General features: G+C 53.2%; 3 protein-coding genes across 3 annotated transcripts; all 3 read right to left on the bottom strand.

The window, feature by feature from the left end:
* Nucleotides 1-841: 841 nt before the first annotated feature.
* On the bottom strand, nucleotides 842-1,997 carry LOC112901250 (ethylene-responsive transcription factor ERF025-like). Its single transcript, XM_025970120.1, has one exon. It carries the CDS (start codon nucleotides 1,906-1,908, stop codon nucleotides 1,306-1,308), a length of 603 nt encoding a protein of 200 aa, XP_025825905.1. The 5' UTR covers nucleotides 1,909-1,997; the 3' UTR covers nucleotides 842-1,305.
* A 4,648-nt stretch (nucleotides 1,998-6,645) lies between these two features.
* LOC112898985 (putative RING-H2 finger protein ATL69) lies at nucleotides 6,646-10,031 on the bottom strand. The gene is made up of 3 exons (XM_025967314.1): nucleotides 9,510-10,031; nucleotides 7,935-8,032; nucleotides 6,646-7,266 (listed from the first exon to the last, which is right to left on the bottom strand). Exons 1-3 carry the CDS (start codon nucleotides 9,669-9,671, stop codon nucleotides 6,948-6,950), a joined length of 579 nt encoding a protein of 192 aa, XP_025823099.1. The 5' UTR covers nucleotides 9,672-10,031; the 3' UTR covers nucleotides 6,646-6,947.
* Nucleotides 10,032-15,388: 5,357 nt separating this feature from the next.
* LOC112901562 (protein DETOXIFICATION 49-like) lies at nucleotides 15,389-17,713 on the bottom strand. The gene has a single exon (XM_025970498.1). It carries the CDS (start codon nucleotides 17,601-17,603, stop codon nucleotides 15,594-15,596), a length of 2,010 nt encoding a protein of 669 aa, XP_025826283.1. The 5' UTR covers nucleotides 17,604-17,713; the 3' UTR covers nucleotides 15,389-15,593.
* Nucleotides 17,714-18,483: the final 770 nt, after the last annotated feature.

Genomic DNA, 18,483 nt, shown 5'->3' with positions numbered 1-18,483 from the left:
GTGGATGAAAGTGTACAGTGAAGTAGTTTAACCAATAGAAGACTCCTAATAATTCACTACCAGATTTACTAAACCATTTCTATTTTGTCTGAAGTATAGACAAATTTTGATTCATTTCGAACTTGGGGCTAATTTGTAGTGGTGTTGGTGGGTTGACCATACTAGATATTACAGTTTAGGACTATAGAACCGGTTACCAAAATTTTAAGGAGAAAGGCATAGAACAACAAGAGCCGGGAGTGAGAGCGGCGGATCTAAATAATAATGGGGTGGTCGTCCAACAACACAGAAGGGGGAAGAGTTTGGCCATGCACCGGCGGCGGAGGGCTATGATGGAGTTCAACTGGAAACACAATTTCATCGTATATTCGTATACACTGACACTTTAGTTTGGTTGATAATGAGAGCTGCTTATCCATAGAGTGATCGGCCTTTGCTGCCACCGAGCCAAGAGCTTGGCTGCTACATGAAATCAATCACTTCCAATGGGCGTACGGGAAGCAAAAACAGTTGTCTGTTTATGCGTAGGCGAACAAGATCTCCAAAAAGCAGTGGAGTGACGATAATCTACAGTGCAGCGCCTTCGCAAAGAGCTGAACTATGCTTGTGCGTTATCCCATTCCATTCTCCATTCAATCTTTCATTTCAACGGGCCAGCACCCACTCCAAATCAAAGGGGGAACGCCCACACTACTGTACTGCCACACACGGTTCAAAAAAACTGCGAATTGTAGAAACACAAAGTGTTTAGTGTCGGGTAAAGGTGGAGAGCAAAGCTGATCCACCGACTGAAACACCGACTAATCAGCACAATTCAAGCTTACACAACGACACCCACTCATACAACACAGCAGTACTTATACATATATATATATATATACCTCTGCAGTTTCGTATGTACTGCAACGGCCAAATAGAGAGGTGCTAGCTAGGTAGAGAGCCAAGTGGGATTTAGTGGAAAAAGAAGAGCTTCCCTTCTGGCCTCCACAGCAGAAACACACACATCGAGGGGTAAAAGGAGAGAAGGGGAGGACACACTGCATCTGCCGGGCTTCCGGCGGAGGACTGAAGCTATCCCACTGTACACATGGCGGCTGGACTGGATAGGAGAAGGGGAAAAAAACGAGGCTCCACGCCGGGCACCAGTATGTACCTTGCTCCTTACCTCTCCACATCATTCAATTCTTCCCAGCTTCCAGGTTGAATAGGAGTAGCAGCTGCAGGCAGCAGCAGCAGGAGTAGTAGTAGAGCCTATTAGTTCCGTCACCACATGTCAGCGCCAATTTCGCCATTACCGGCATCAATCTAAGGATCACGGTAGCTCCAGAGGCTGTCCCCGGCCTCCGACGGGTCCGGCGAGTCGTCATCGGAGTTGCGGCCGAGCCTCGGGGGGCTCATCATCATCCCGGCGGCCATGTTGCGCAGGTACTGCGGCGTCTCGAAGAGCGCCTCGTCGTCCAGGAAGTACTGGCTCCCCGCGCCGCTCCCGCCGCCTTCCTGCTGCGCCGCCGCGGCGCCGCTCCCGCCGGCCGGCTGCTGCTGCTGCGCTTCTCCACTGGCCGCCGCGGGAGCAATGCCGCGGGCCGGCCGGCGATCGGGCTCCTGCAGCGCCGCGGCGGCCTCCGCGGCGGCGGCGCGGATGTCGTCCGCGGAGGTGGACACGGGCGCGGGGCGCGACGCGGCCAGGTCCGGGAAGTTGAGCGCCGTGTCGGGCCCGCGCAGCGCGCGCGCGGCCACGTCGTAGGCCACGGCGGCCATCTCGGCCGTCGGGAAGGTGCCGAGCCAGATGCGGCGCGTCTTCCTCGGCTCCCGGATCTCCGACACCCACTTGCCGCTGCGGCTCCGGATGCCGCGGTAGTAGGGGTGCTTCCCCGTCCGCGGCGAGGCCGGTCCGCCGTAGTCGGACATTGATCCGCTCCGCGTTAGGGCTGCGGCAGCTCCACCACACCCAATCACACTACGCACGTAGCAGCTGCTATCTGCACGTGTGCAGTGGCTCAGCGGCGGCGGCGGGCGGGCGGGTTGCCACGAAGCACGAGGAGGAACACGGCTATTTAAAGAGGCGGCGAAGGAGGCGGGAAGCGAGAGGGACGCCATGGCGCGCTTGGCTTGCGGTGAGCGGGTGCCCCGGCCGGGACGGGGGCGAACAACCAATGCCCAGGTACAATATGGCGCGTTACTTTCGCGTCGCTCTCGAGCTAGCTTTCTGACATTCCTGCGGTTTTTAGTAATCTTCCCCCCTGATTGATGATTATATTAAGAGCTATTAGTAGACAGTGGATCTGTGTCCGATCGATCTGCTCCCGTTTCTTTTTTTGTTTTCTTTTTTTTTTGGAACGCGCGATTTACTTCCCCATTTCCAAACTCCTGCCATCCCCTAACCAGTGCTAAAAGATTCAACCTAGTAAGCAATAGAGCAAAGACATTAGCAGCTTCTGCTAACAAGAAAAATAATAGAATATTGTCCCAGTAAATTTCATCTACAAATTCCAGTACCCAATCTAAATAGGAGAAGATACTTCCACCTTATTAATAATTGAGGTTCACCGCATAGAATACTGCTCGTCGAAATGTGGCCCTACTCGGTGTTCGAGTTGGACAACCGCTCCAGCGATAGATCGACAGAGAGGTGCGGACTAGCCAACAAGGCCGGTCATTGTGGCACAGTACATTGACAGCGGTCTCTTTTAGATTCCATCCAAAAGGCGATAAAGTTTTCGGATGTGATGTAGGTTTAAAAGAGGTTTTGGCCTCGCTCGGAAATGAAGTACTTTTCTCCATCGATAATGGGGTAAGGTAAATAAGGAAGCAGTCCTGGCCGTGGGTGAAGATGGGTGGCACTTCTTCCTCGAATCCAGCAGGTACTGCCTCCTTCATTATTTTGGGCCTGTTATCTTTGTTTTCCCCCACTCTTATGCAAGTTGGAGGTATGGCTGTTGTTGTCAACTGTACACACCTGTTTTTTTTTTACAGCCAACTTCTATGGAATTGCCAGCTCCAGCATATCCAATGTGTTAAGTCATGCATGCTATTTGAACAGTAAATTCAAGTGCACCGTACCAAATCCAACTCTGAACTCTAGCAAGGACACTGCAAAAGTGTGCTATCTGACGGAGTACACTTTTGAATGAATAATTTACTGATGGGACTAGAGTACATATGTGGTTATCTATCGTACGTAGCATGTCCTGCCATCAAACGTGCTGTTACTTAGAAATCCAAGAAGGCATGTGTAAACCTTTTATTGATGTGATGTGACTTTGGGTTTGGTTTCTTCAGTCATGTACACAAACCTTCCTTGGTAGCGTGAGTGTATGATCAGTTAAAAGCCTAACAAGACCTTAATTACGTGTGTATCCATCGCCTTAAAGTATGCGCGTGTGAGCGCGCGTTCGTAGGTATGTTGAGCCATGTACTTGATTATGCATGTCATGAACAGAGATGGTCTCTATATATGGTACGCAGCTTTTGTTGGCTTGCCTTTTAGCTATTGTTGCTCAAGAGAATGATGCAGCTAACAGTAGAATTTTATGTACAGTCGCACAAGTCAGAGCAACCATCGTCGAAAAAGTGGTGGTGGAACGTAGCTGCTTGTGACTACGCTGTGTGTGCGTGAGAGAGAGAGGAAATTAATATAACTGCATAACTAATTGTCCCCGCTAACACACCAGGAATGACAGGGTCGGTTAACCTTTCTGAGCTCTTTCCTAGCTACACCGTTACTAAAGACCTAAAAGGTAGCTTCGGATTTTGTGTATCATTGTATGGCCTGATGCAGGCAAGCGCTTCGATCGAGCGGGGACGCCATGCCGCAGATGAAAAGTCCAACGATCAACATAGGATGATGGAGCGCGGGCACAGGCGCTCGCAGCGCAGGACGGCAGCAGGAGAGGGCCCGTCGTCACAGCGTTTGATGTCCGGATCGCGTCCTGCAGACGAGACGACAAACCCAGCCCAACCCAACACCTCGTCCCGCTCCGACGACGCGGTTCAACTTTGAGCGACGACCTGCTTCTCTGGTCTGATGCAAGCCCTAGCCTCGCCGCCGGACGCGCACCACCCGTTAGGACCCGGCCGGGGACCAGCTAGCCTGCGCTGTGGACGGGCGCGAGAGCGGCTGGGGTCGTCGAGCAGGTGCAGCAGGTCCCATCTGCTCCGCGGATAAAACCTCGTCGTCGATCAATCCCCCGTCGCCGTCGCCGCTCCACGACGCGGAGCAGGTCCCATCCCAGTCGCAGCTCCACTTTTGGTTTGTTTGGGCGCGCTTGCGATTCCTCCAGTGCGCCTGTGGCTGCGGCAGCGAGAGGTGCACCCGCGCGCTAAGCCAGCAGGCACCGCACTTTCTGCGGATGCTTTTTTTCCCCCCTCGCCGGCGTCGCGCTCCGGCCTCGTTCCACACATGTATTCTTTCTTGACCTGGGGGCCGGACGCATTTCCCTCGCGGCACTTGTGTTGTGTGTCAGTAGCCAAGAAAAGGGATCCGATCTCGTTCCACACAAGTATTTTTCATTTCCCTCGCGGCAGATGAAAAATTGCCGGATAGGCGCTGTGAGCGTGACATCTGACATATATTTAGTGGCATCGTCCATGGGACGCGATCATATCGCCCTCGCCGTGGAAACTGACTGCTCGGTCGCTCCGTCGTCAGTGGATCGAGCAAGGGCATCGGTGCGAGCTAAGCTCCAGATTGCTCTATATATCGAGATTATACCAAGATAATGCATAAGTATTGCAGCAAACTTTTTTAGCTTTGCTGATAGAGTGGGAGTTGCGGCAGCCATTTTGGCTACCTGAAATTTGATTACCAGATTGCAGAGAATGAACAGGTCATCTAAATTTCTAAATATCCACAAAGGTGGTACTAGCTAGTAATTATAAACACAATATAGACGAATACGGTCACATACAGGCATGTACACTTACCATATGGATAGATCTTGAGATTGACAAAGCCACTGCAAGCGTCTGGCTGTCGATAGGTACATCGCTCACCATTGAAAGAATTACGCCGGGTAAATTCTGAAATAAATCATGCGAGCAAAGAAATACGCCGGTTAAATTCTGAAATATAATAAATCATGCGAGCTCCCATGCTTAGTCGTTGAGAACTCAAATTCGGATGGACGGCGCAATGAGTCTTACCACCTACCTAGCTAAGCTACAATCAATTTGTGCTCGTGTACATTCACGAATTGAAGCTTTTATATATATATATATATTCGGTTTATGAGTTTGAAAAACATGTATGCGCTCAGAGAACTAGATCATAGCCACATCAGCGGGAAACTTGTTCATTGGATTCATCTTCGTACGGAATGGCCCAAGATGACCAGGAAAACTTTGTCCTGTTCTTTGTGGAAATGTGGTTGACTGTGCAGAACGAAATGGACCTTCGGCAGAGGTTCCTCCGAAATGTCACAAGTACTGACTTGACGTCCACAACCCTCCGAGGCCAAATGGAATAAACTCTTAGCATGCAGGGCAACCACGGATTGGGCAATTGGTCAGCTGGGTGCATGCATGATGTAAACAGCAGCAATAATATCCCCTCGCTCCTAGTGCACGTCGCAATTCCTGATGTGTGAAGTATGTAGGTTTCTTATATATGCTCATCCATGGGCATCTTCTGCTGCTCAGCTTCAACTCTGTTGCGCGATGATTGATTGATGAAGCACAGGCTCAGCTTCAACTATGCTCCGAATTACGGACACAGGAAGGCGTGCCGTCACGTGGAACCGTGCTGACGTGTCGCTCCATCGTAAGCAATACCAAAATCTTCTTCGCCAAGGACACGGTGCGAGTGCGACCCGGAATTTTTTTTTCTGCGAACGATACGCGCCCAGAATCTACCCACGCGCCTGCCGAACCTCCCGCCCACCTCACTCGGCTGGGCCCTCCGGCTTGTAAAGCGCGAGCGCGTCACGTCCGACGGGCACGGCGAGCGTGACGACCGCGTGCGCAGCCGGTGGCCGGCGGAATCTGCCATGTGAAGCCCAGGCGGGGAGGATGCTTTGCCGGCGGCGGCGGCGAGAGCGACGCCCGCGTCCCGCGGCTCGGCGACGGCGAAGGGTCGTGATGCTGACAGCGCCGTCACCCGGGCAGGGGTTTTCAGCTGCCCGGCCCGGGCGCCCGACCACACGGTTACGCGGCTGGATCTGAGCCGTCGCCAAGTGTGGTGTGAGATGCGACCTACCAACGGCTGTGCACGGCGGAGGGGCACCGGCGTGAAAGGTGATTTGTGACGGGCAGGCTGTGAAAGATGTGGCGCGCGATTGCACAGCGAGGAAAAAATGTGGAAAGGGGACGGATCGCACTGGCCATGGATGGGCATGTCGCGACAGTTGGTACGGCCCTGCAGAGATGGCAGCCCGACCTGGCCTCCTGGCTGCCAACGAGATCGCTCTCTGGATGGTTGATAACCATGCATGTCCTGCAAAAAAAAGGGAAAATGGGCACGTCCCATTTCAAGTCTCTGGCAGACTTTATTTGAGTTCTTTGATTGGGGGAAAATTCTTCAGTGTTGAGGAAGATCACCAGGTAAATGCTGCGAATCACTGGGTAACGAAACTACGAAAGGAAACAATCTTTTGAGACAAGATGCGATGATTGTGCATCACAACCAGCTTTAGGAACCACAAGGTAGGATAATTTTTTGCAGCTCTGACACCGAAGAAGATTCGGTATTGATACTGACAGTGTATTTACAGTATTAGTCATCAGTTCATCACATCCTTTATCTAAAAAGTTCATCACATCAAAATGAACTCAAAGGCCACGGATGTCTCGGTACAACATTCTGACCTACCACATGAAATATACTAAAGATGCTTCATCTGAATTCTGAGATCAAACATCATGATGTTGCGGTGGACAAGATTATCGAAAGCCGTACAGAACATGCTGGTAGCCTCCTCCACTTCGCTCCTACAGTCATGTCTATGTTCAATTCATTGTCGAATTTCAATAACCACTTCTACTGATTCGTTCCTCTCCTGGCTATTACGTTGAACCCTCTGATCTTGACGAACAGGTAGGAGACACTGAGGTGTTGGGTTAACAGAATTCTCTGGGACGGTGGGGAGTTGCTGGATGCTACATGCAGATGACATGGCAGCCTGCAGCTCTTTCAGTGAGACCCGACATATGGGGCAAGTCGTCTGCTTCTGCAACCATAAATCTAAGCAGGCAAGGTGAAAGTTGTGGCGACATGTCGGTATGATTCTAAGAATATCTTTCTCCTTGTATTCACCTAAACATATGGAGCACCTGTTAAAACAAACAATCATTAAATTGTTTAGTTGTCTAAAAAAGTAAATTACACAGCGCTCTAGGCATCATGGTAACTAAGCTGCTCAAGGTTTAGTTATTACTTGATAGTACAACAAATGCAACCATTAATCCAAGAAACAAAAAGCGCCCTACTTTGCAAATTCGGTCTAAATTATGTTAATTTCAAGTTGAATTAGCTGCAGGTATGCACCAACTACAAAAGGAATTGGTGATCCTTGTCAGCTTCTGAATTTGCACTTTGTTGCGTTTCCAGACAAAGAATATAGGCTTAAAGAAACGCAGGAGCTGTACTGAGAATGAATCAGAAACCTGTTCAACTTCAATTTGCTTTATGTAACAAATATGATTCTAAATTACATCTTGACATACAATCTCCAATAGGAGCATATGCACATACATGTGGAGTACTTATGTTTCTATGTTTTTTCTAATGAAACTTCCAACCAAGATTCAAATGAAATCAATCACAAGTGACAAATTATTTAGCTCACTGCCTTCACAGTGTAGTGAATCAAAAAATTTCAGCAATAATAGTTATTTCACATTATAGCGAATCACAAGGGACTGCGTTGCAGATACGTTGAAGCACAAAAAATAACAACTGATACTTAGTTCAAATGAAGAAATTTATATTAGTTACTTACTGAGCATCATCTTTGGAACAGAAGGCCTCACAATTATACTTCATAGTAGGAATTGCAGCAATAACCAAAGGTTCCAACCCAGAACGAGTATGCTCTACCTGAACAATGTAAAAGGATACAGTTAATTTCTAATTTCCAATTAAAAATTTTCTTCAGGGTATTTGGTCACTGATTAGTAATATTCAAATAAGCTCAGCAAGAATAAAAATCAGGATCAGGAATTCAGAAATCGCTGTTTCACATGTAGGGCCCGTTTGGATCCAAGTGCTAATGGGTGAAAGCGCTAAACTTTATACTAGCTCATCCAAACGGAAGTGCTAATGGGGTGGGCTAAACTTTAGAAAAGACTCAAAAACTTTAGCATGTGTATGAGTGCTAATATACGCTAAAGTTTAGCACTCAACTTTAGCTCCTCCAAACAGACCCGTAGTAACACTATCAATGAAGAAAAAGTACTAGTTTGACTATGAGGACATAAGAAATCACTTGCTAGTTACCATAAGACTAACTATTAAAGAGATGCTTTGTGAAAATGATACAGCACTAACTCTGAGAACAATGCTTTTGCCCAATTGGCATTCTCATTTTTTCAAATTTCATACAAGTATGAAAAAAAGGAACACACAATGGGCACTCAACAATGAAGTTTGCTCAAGAGAGAGGGATTCCCAGACTTCTAGTCAACATAACAGAAACAAGGGTGAATTGAAATACATCATTGAACAAGAGCATTGAGCTTGAATCAATGCGACTAGTATAGTCTAATACTGTGAACTTAAAATAGTTTCAGCTGGACCTATGCAGATATTCTTAACATTGCTGATTCTACTGTTGCATTCATACATGCAGGGGGGATCTTAAAGAAGATCAGAGAAGCATTCTAAACGATTAATGGCAAAATATATGAATCCAGATAGATAAAAACTTGCACTCATAACTATAAGGCCAACCGGGAGAGGACCAATGATAGGGGAAATGACAATGTGATGCTTCGACGACTGCTTATACATGCCATTAAAGGTTAGGGTTCAGTCTGTGATCACATCCAGATAGAAAATATTCAAATAACATTAATGCAAAATTTGCAGTATGCTATTTAAGGGCTACCAATTCGTAAAGAATCTAAAAAATTGTGCTCTAACACGAAGGAATCTAAAGCCATTTTGCCTGCATCACACCCACCGGTAAAGCAGGTTCGCCACTTGTGTCCCTATTTTATTCACCCCTTTGATCCGGTACGCACTAAGCTCATAATGCATAGCAGTTTCCATGGCTAAAACTAGAAACATATGGGGCATGCTAAACGTCTTGGTTTGGCAGGACAAAGTGCCCATCGAGGCACCAACACAGGAAATGGTCATCGAACACTCCATTTTCGATTTTTATAGCAAACGAAACGTGCAATCCAGTGGGGGGCACTTCAGGGTCGATGCCTTTACTGCCACACGAGAAAATTCCCCTTTTGAGGAGGACGACCACGACCGCCACTACGACTAGTCACACAGCGGCAGGACGGCAGCCAGAATACTTGCAGTTGTCAACAGCGATGCATGGGGATCGAGGCGTTGCACGCACCGGGCCGTCGAGATCCGCGGAGAAGTCCAGCGACGGCGGCGGTCCGGAGTCATCGCCGCGAGCGCGGCAGCAGAGGAACCTCGCGCAGACGAACGCGACGAAGGCTGCGGTCATGCCGAAGCCGAGCGCCGCGCTGACCAGGTTGAGCCCCGACCCCAACATGGCTGCTGCTGTGGTTGCAATTGCAATCCGAGTTTCCCCCCACCTCCCCTCGTCCCCCGTCCCCACCCGCCGGCCACCTCGAGGCGCAGGAGGCGGGCCTACCGCTTGAACAGGCGGCTGCCGCTGCGGCGGATGGCGAGGAGAGCGGTGAGGTCGCGGCCGTGGGCGCCCATTTGGCGGGGGGCGCGATGAGGAGCTAGCCGGGCGCTGCCCCCTTAGGCGCGATTGTGCCGTGGGGAAGGAAGGGGCAGCCGGCGGCGAGGCGCGGAGGAAGAGGGGAGCGGTGGCCGATGGACGCTGGAAGGGGCGGCTGCGGTTGTGAACTGGGCGAAGTGGTGTTCTCCTCCGAGTCAAGGCTTACCTGCGACTCGGCGTGCCGGGACGGGAGGCCGGCAGGGCGAGGCCGAAACGAAGGCGACCGGCGGCGTGGGGCCCGCTGCGCGGCGGCAGTTGGGGGCTGGCTGGGCTTTGCCGTGAGAAGGTTTCCCACTTGTTGTGTTGGATAAAGCGATTTTCCGGCGGCCGCTCGGTCGGTCTGTCCACACGTGTTCCACGATACGTCGGTCACGGCCCATCACTGAGGCCCATCCGGCCTATTTATAGCACGGCCAGAGGGCCGGCCCATGACAAGCGCGCTTGCCCATTCGCCTGCCTATTCGGGTGCGCGCCTACCCATCCTGGTCTATTTTGCTTGCTCTAAAAAGGATAAAAAAGATAGATCTATATATCTTTTTTATCTAGACATCGTCTGATTTTGGACGAGATCCGTAAGGAGTCTAACATAATCTTTCTTTTTAATTTTTATGAACCTGATTATGATTTTTGTGAGTTGCCATGTCGCAGGCTTTGTGGCCTGAAAATAGAAGCGAAAAGGATATGGGCTGGGCCGTATATTTTGAAGTCTCTGGGCCAAGAATGATATTATTGTTCTAGTTTGAAAACTTCTCTTTGTATGTTTACTTGTAAAGATTTCTCGAACTGACATCCAACTACTGCAATGTTTCATATAGAATGTTTCGTACATATTTACTTAGACACTTGCAAGTACAAGAAGTAAGTCTTGTACGCCCGGCACAAGACTATAGTACAACTAAAACGAAATAGCAAATAATGCCAACTGCTTCGGCAAGCCATCCCATCTCTAACCGAACTTGACTTCAATATTGTAGTTTGTATATACCTGAGGCTGACTTTTCATAATTTATCAGTGAAGTGCGCGCTGGATTTCTTGTGATAATTTGATTCTAATTGACTTGGTTTGTACTATTCACTATTAGTTGTGTCAACATCGACAGTATTAAAACCAGCTGTACTTAGCTAAGTCAGCCTCTAAAGAATCAGAAAAGGTGCTCGCAAGTACACTCTGTTTCAGTGGCTACCACTAGTCTTGCTTTCACGGCATTGATGGATTCAGTTCACGCAGATTATATTCCTCGAAAGAAAACATCCTTTGCAAAACCGGCGCACCTGACGGGTTTGATCTGAGCCGAAAGGCCGGGAGAGGCCCTGCTTTACCAAACTCTAGCCGGCCGGTACGTCACCTTTCAGTGTTCCGCGACTGCAAGCGCGCGGCCCTACTGTTGCCGTGAAGTTGTGAACACCGCGCGGCACTTCCGCGGCCTCTGCTGCCTTCGTCCACTCTGGTCGGAGGCGACACTGGCAAGTACCAGGTCGCATACAATAATAGCACTGTCACATTATCGACGCCACTGGCAGTCAGGATCATGCAGGCATGAATGGCCGCTGCAGTGTCGCCACCATCACCGCGAGCTGACGCCGGCGAGCGCCAATCATCCGGACCCCGCGCCGCTGGTAGGCCATATGGAATCGCACGATCAGAGGGTCAACCCGCCTACCGGCTGCGAGGCCGCTGGAGCGACGAGCTCGCCGCCGCCCCCCGTCCGTCCTCTCCTCTGGAGATTCCGATTCCGCGCCCGAGGAAACGCGGGCCTCAAATCAGTCCTAGGACGGAGGCGGGCCTATTAGCTAACCGAAGCGATCGCGTACTTTTATTAGCTTATCCGGAGTAAATAGCATGGGCTAAAACTAATAATGATAGCTTGGCAGATAAAGAAAGGCTTATCCTTGCTAATCACTAGGGATTGTAGGCGGCTAACTCGCGCGCAGTAGCGGCAGCATGGCTATGATTCATTGTTTATACATGTAGATAATCTTATCTCCCTGCAGGTCCAACTTTTGTTGTACTTTTTTTGTGCGCTATGCTAGGGCCTGATATTCCCCGGCCCAACAGCAAACGTGCGCCGTCATCAAGGAGGATGAGAGGAATCCGGGGAAATTAGAAAAGCTATCCCCCCGCCTCTCCTGCCGTGCCGCACCCGACGAGCCTGGATCGTTGCGGGTTAACAAAATTCAATTCGGAGAACGGCGGGTCGATTCGTTCGAGGTGGTGGGGAGTCAGCGCGCATACGTGCGTTCCGCAGGAATTTAGGCCCCCGGCATGGCGATGAGTGAGCGACCAATAGGAGTGCGGGCGCGACCGTAGTGTGGCTGCTGATGGCTCCCGACAGGATCAAGTTCTTCCGGGTAAGCTAGCGCTTCGCAGTAAGCTCTAGGCGGAGGAGCAGGGCAGGAACGCGCGCGGATCGGAATGAGATGCATGGCGGCATGGCGCTGAATGTTTCCTCGGAAGGAACCAATTCAGCGGTCCAGCTTCGCCGCACCAGGTGCGACGGCCGCGGCCCGGCCCGGCCGTTTTAACGACCGCGCGAGCCGCCTAGCTACCCCACCGTACCAACCACGCCCCGCGGGAACCTTCCTGTCACGACTTCCGCCCGCCCGCACGCACCGGGTGCGGCGCCGCGCGACGTCAACGCGCGGCCCGGAGGCGTCCACCTCGCGCCCGCTAGCGGCAGCTGGCGACGGCGACGCGCGCCGTCTGCCTCCCCGCGCCCGCGTGCCCCCGCCACCACCACCGCTCGCGGGGCCGTCGGTCGGGTTCGCCCGTGCTCCCCCGCCACTAGACACGCTCCCCGGTCAGCCCCCCCGCGCCGAAAAAATCCACGAGCCCCTCGCCCCCCGCCTCTCGCCCCGGCTCGGCAGCTAGCTGCGGCGCGGACGCCGCGGAGACCGCCCGGGCGCCGTCAGGCACGGCGGGCGGCGTGCGCGATTTCCCTTTCGCCTCTCCTCCACCTGCCCTGTTCAAAGGGGAAGCCCCGCCCGGCCAACGCGTGACCGTGACCGCGACCGCGCGCGCCCGCGACAAAAGGATGGTAGGCACGGAACCGGAACCGGAACCACGACGAGGAGTGCGCGCTTCGCCGGCCCGGCGGACTGCCGTGCCCGGCTCGACCACGGAAAATAAACTAGAAACGCGCCAGCCTGTCCCGGGCGCGGCGTCGTGGTCAGCCGATACGTCTCGGAAGCTGAAACCGGTCGCCGGAAGCGAATCCATCTGACTGGCCAGGAACCCGCACTCCACGAGGGAGCCGTTCCGTCAAGCCTTCTCCGGTTGAAAAAGAGGCTCGAGAAAGAGCCAATCCGGGCGACCGGCCGCGATGGGTGCAGAGTATTCGGCGGCGGCCGGCCTCGCGCCGGGATTGCATGGGACGGCGGAGAAGGTGGTCAACCGCGCCCCGCGTCGCTTTACGAGTCGGTGGGTCGGTGGGCTCCCCCCGATCGCGACAGGAAATGCATGCAGGGGCCGGCCGGCCGGCCGGCCGTGGCGGCGCCGGACTCGCGCGCCCGTGGGTTCCTGTTGTATAATGGAAGCGACGGCGTCGCGGCGGAAAGTCGTACGAGCATTGCAGCCGGAACCGTAGCTACTACTAGCAGCCGGCTAGCCCGGTCGGAGGACGAAGCCCTGACGGCATGAAACTGCTGGCGCCACCATCATCACGGTGACCTGGCTGAGCGGGACGATCGATCGGATCGGGATCATCAGCAGTGCCCTGCCGTCACGCGCTCGCCGGCTACGTCGCGTTGCCTTTGACGATGCCCTTGCTGCAGGCTTTCGAGTTTGTTTTTTCTCTTGATGGTATGATTCGGAAGCGATGTGGACAGACACCGGCGTGCTTTCCAGTGAGGATATGCATGCACGGACGCCGCCACTCGAGCGGAGGTCGGCGTGAACTGGAAGCAAAACTAATTTCCTGCTGCTAATAGACGACGCCGAAGCGTATAGGAAAAGCTGCGATTTGTACGTCCATGCCAGCAAGTGGGCTTACAATATGAAAGAACCCTAAAAGTCCAAAATGATATTGGCCTTGATCCCAGTCATCGCTCATCTGTCATGGCGAGATGTGGCCGTGGTCCGCCTGGAAAGAGAGGCGCATTGCCCTGCCAGCTCGCTGGGGACACCTCTAGGGCTCGCCCCGGCGCCAGGGGACACCGAAGGAGCTTGGTACGCTGGAGCGATCCGATTGGGGTACGGCCGTTGACTACCTGACTTGATCGGCCGGGCGTGAACTGACGAGCCAGCTAGGTTCCTCTCATCTAGTACATCAGTTCACTGATAAAAGGTTGACCCCAAGGAGAGACGATCCCGTCTTCCACGCCAGGCGTGGCCGATTGGGTGACGAACAGTGGGTGTTTTCAGTCTCAGCCACGGCACGCTCAGAACGGGGGCGCGGTTGTCTGACATTCAGATGCAATGCATCGTGCCCCCTCTCCCGATCAGAAATTCAGAATTCAGAGCTCCTGCGACCCACGAACTGAAGGAGTGCAATGATATGGGAAGTTCTCTGTTTCTTTTTTCTCTGTCTCGGGGCGATAATTTTAGCAGCGCGTACGGTGTCGAGTATATTGTATTTGGAACAGCTGGTGCTGGCTTTTGGGGGCGTCGAAGCAGTGCCATCTTCTCGGGGCTCCAAGGAGTGGAGTCGAGCGGGAGGAGCAGGCGTCAGGCGAGTCGTTTTCTATGCGGACTGCCGGCGCTGCCGGTGCCATCCGCACCGCAGCAGAGCCGAGAGCCGGGACGGGCTGGCCACTGGGATCTCTCTGCGCCCGCGCTTCTGGCCGGGGGGCTCTGATCGCGCGCTGCCGCCTGCCGCTACAGGTGGATCGATACGGATCCTGCACGTTGCCACTCTTGCCTGCCTGGATGCCGGGAGCACAGCGGGAATCTTTCTCCTTGCGGCCGGCGCGATGGGGATGCAAAATATAAATATTTTTGAACGTTCGGTTGATTCTAGAACTTGGTAAAACGATTTGTAGTGGAGCTGAAAATAAATTAAGGATTGTAGTAGTATGCCATCGTCATCGCCAAATAGTCCTGAATTCTATTACTGCGCGTGAGAAAGGTGGGCCACGTATCTCGCAGAGCCCAGAACCCCTGCCATGGTAGCCCTCGTGGACACGGAGTCCGACTCGTCTACGTTGCGTTAGCACGCATGTTCTTACCGGTCAGGCTTCGGTATCGTTACGCGAATCACGTGCTGTAATTCGAGCGCCTTTTCGCCGCCACGGCACGAGAGGAAGGTGGGTCCCCTGGCCGCATGGTTTGGCGACGCCACGCGACTTGGACCCGGTGTTTGTGTTGCGCTTGCGCTTGCGCTACTCGGTAGCCCCGCGCCGGCGACCCGGTCGTCACGCGGCTCGCTCGCTCGCCTCCCTGGACCAGACACTGACACCCAACGGAAGCCGTGAACGGTTTGTTCCCATCTCCCTCTCTCTCTTCTCTCTGATGAAAATCTCTCTCTTTTCTTTTTAATGAAAAAATTTAAATATGAAATGAGAACAAAGGGTAAAGATTTGCGTCGTATCAGTACTAGAATATTTCCAATCTCTGTAATATAACAATCAGAAAAATCTTTACAGGCTCATTAGCAAATGGTGAACAAAATTGTCATTGTGTCAGCCTCTGATCCCTCCCCCGCCAAAATATTGGGGAAAAAAATGGGGGAAATAGAAAAGGGGGAAAAGAGTAGATTAGAGGGAGCACACATGCGGCTCGCGCTGTAGCTATCAACACCGATCAGACCGATCATTCGCCCGCTCGATGTCCGTGTCTAGGAGCAAGCAGCGCGACTTCTCGTCCCCGCCGGCCGCTGCAGCCTTGGCGTCACCGCCGGTGAGCTGCCTCGAGCGCTTGGCCTCGCTGGCCCAGTCCGTCTGGCCGATGACCAGCATCATGCGCACCATGCAGGTGGCCTGCGCCGCCAGGAGGCCGAACCACAGGCCCTTGAAGTCGTAGTGGAACCAGAACGCCAGGAGGAGCGCCACCGGCGTGCCCACGATGTAGAACGACCGGAGGTTGATGCGGGCGGCGTCCTTGGGCCTGGCGCTGCCGCGGAGCACGCCGCAGCCCGTCGTCTGCGGGCAGTTGCCGAGCTCGCACAGCCCCAGGACCGGCAGCACCGACGCGGTGAGCGCGATGATCGCTGGGTCGGCCGTGAACATGCTCGCCCACACGTTCCGCACCAGGAACGCGAACGCGGAGGCGAAGCCGCCGAACGCGAACCCGAGCATGAGCCCCACCGTGGCGGCGCGGCTCGCCTCCTCGGGCCGGCCCGCGCCGAGCTCGTTGCTGACGCGGGTCGACACGCCGAAGCTCAGCGACGAGGGGAAGATGTAGATGAGCGACGTCGTCTGGATCAGGATGCCCATGGACGCCACCGTGGCCTGCGGGTTCAGCAACAGCCCGCACAGCAGGATCATGATCTCGTACCACCACCACTCCAGGCAGACGCTCACGCAGCTCGGCAGCGCCAGGCTAACGAGCTCGCCCCAGCCCCGGAAGCTCTCGCCGGAGAGCGCGAAGCCGCCGGTGCGCTTGTGGACGCCTTTGAAGAGGATGTAGGCGAGGAGGAAGAGGAGGAGGTTCAAGTTTGCCAGCACGGAGGCGAATGCCACCCCCTTGATGCCGAGGCCGAGGACGGTGACGAGGACATAGTTGATGGGGAGGTGGATGGCAATGGCGAGCGCGGCGCAGACCGTGAGCGGCAGGTTGATGGACTGCGTCCTCAGGTATATCCGTACAGGGTGGATGAATGCCTGCAGAGCGAGGTCCGGGAGCGAGGCCAGAATGTAGGTCTCGGCGGCCGCTGCGATGCTGGCTTCCTGGCCGCAGAGGAGGAGGAGAGGCCGCATGTGCATCCACAGGCCGCCGATGGGAACGGCGGCCGCGATGAGCAGGAGCACGGTCCTCTGCATGGTGATGCCCAGGAGCGAGAAGTTGCCCGCGCCGAATGCCTGACCGCATATGGGCTCCATGCCCATGGCGAGGCCGGAGAGGACAGAGTATCCGGTGATGTTGGCAAAGCCGATGGCGAGAGACCCGCCAGCAAGTGCCAGGCCGCCAAGGCGACCGAGGAAAAGCATCGAAATCATCGACCGGAGGTAGAGCAGGAGCCCGGTCAAGATCATGGGGAGCGCGAGGGCGAGAATGGACCGCGCCTCGCCGCGCGCGTCGCTGGACGACACCAACGGCGTCATCGGGAACGCGAAGCCCAGGGAGAGGGACACGGCTTCCTTCGCCGCGGCGGCGAGCCGCCCGGGCGGCTTGCTCGTGAGCACCGGCACCTCGTCGGCGGGCACCGTGATGAGGACCTGCCCCTCCTTAGCAAGCAAGGGGGAGACCAGGGCGCGGGCCGCGTCGCCATGGGGCGGCGCCCCGTCCCGGCACGACGCCATGGCGGCTGGAGAAACAGGGGAATACTCTGCTCTGGTGGCTGTCGCAGCGCGCGTGCGGTTCCGCGAGGGAGTAAAAACCTTTGCGGCGCAGGTAACTCCCAGGCGATTCACCTTCACGAGACCGCGCGCGGGTCTGCTGCTGCTGGGGGCAAGAAGCGTCTGGCCGCTTGTCTCCCCTTTGGAGGCTGGAGGTGCTTCGTTGGTAGAGCCGTGAGCAGCGGCGCGGGGGACTGGGAAGCCCGGAGCTGCCTTTTTATAGGCGTCCAAGGGGGAGAGCAGAAGCTGGGCGAGCCTCGGTGATGGCACGGCGAGCCTCCCTTTCTTCGGCTTTTTTGGGTCCATGACAGCTCTTGGATCGGCTCTGTGTTTGTCTTTGCTGTTGCTGTATCTTTCAGTTAAGTGCCGCCCAGCATTTCTTTCAGTTCTCCGCCTGCATTTTTTAGGGTGTATTTGTACAATACATGTACCGGTAACGTACTGCTAAACTAATTCTTCACAGCATTTGTTGTGTGTCTGTCCTAGGCATACATGTTGGTTGTACTGGTAGTACTTTTATATTGCGCTTCGGTTACGTACATAAGTTTTTTTTTTGCAGCTTCAGTAATTAGCATTGATTAAAATATTAGTGTCACTGCTCTTGGGTAATAAAATCAAGTCTTGATATTATTTATAAGGTGTTTTCTTCTTTAAGAGTAGGTTACTCTTTTCGTGGATGTTAGAGTTTTGTTAAAAGTTGTTTCATTTGACAGAGTTTTGTCCATTGAATGAAGAACGGTGTCAGGGGGCAAAAAGTCAACAATTAAATAGACACCTAAAGATGTTACTAGGAGAATTAATTTTCTTCAACCTGCTCAAGTAAACAGATTTGTTTAAGATAATTTGCTGATAATAAGATATTGTCCCGAATCTTTCTTCATTGCATTTTGGCCGGTCCCATACAAAACTCCAAATGGAAGATGAAGATAAGTTGTGAGGTAATATACTGAATCAAATCCATAAGTACGGTTGTACAAATCTGGCTCTCCATTTTCAATCTGCGTATGGACGACAAATGGAGGCCCGCGCAAGCGATCCGAATTGTTTGATTCTTTTCATTACGTTTGACCCATTTCGCTACGCTTTAACATTTGCAAAACTTGCTAGTAGGGAAGTTGCGGTGCCAAGAGCTGACTTGTGTAGTTTTGCAAGCGATCATCATGGAACTTAAGTTACTAGCAAGTAG

This window comes from Panicum hallii, chromosome 7, assembly GCF_002211085.1.
Source record: "Panicum hallii strain FIL2 chromosome 7, PHallii_v3.1, whole genome shotgun sequence".
Lineage (NCBI taxonomy): Eukaryota > Viridiplantae > Streptophyta > Magnoliopsida > Poales > Poaceae > Panicum > Panicum hallii.
This window is presented reverse-complemented; position numbering and strand designations above follow the sequence as displayed.

Coding starts and splice junctions, on each gene's coding strand:
- LOC112901250 (XM_025970120.1), bottom strand. CDS start 1,908: ATGTCCGACTACGGCGGACCGGCCTCGCCGCGGACGGGGAAGCACCCC.
- LOC112898985 (XM_025967314.1), bottom strand. CDS start 9,671: ATGTTGGGGTCGGGGCTCAACCTGGTCAGCGCGGCGCTCGGCTTCGGC. Junction 8,033..9,509: donor CCGCGGATCTCGACGGCCCG/GTGCGTGCAACG, acceptor TACATTGTTCAG/GTAGAGCATACTCGTTCTGG. Junction 7,267..7,934: donor TGTTCCAAAGATGATGCTCA/GTAAGTAACTAA, acceptor TTGTTTTAACAG/GTGCTCCATATGTTTAGGTG.
- LOC112901562 (XM_025970498.1), bottom strand. CDS start 17,603: ATGGACCCAAAAAAGCCGAAGAAAGGGAGGCTCGCCGTGCCATCACCG.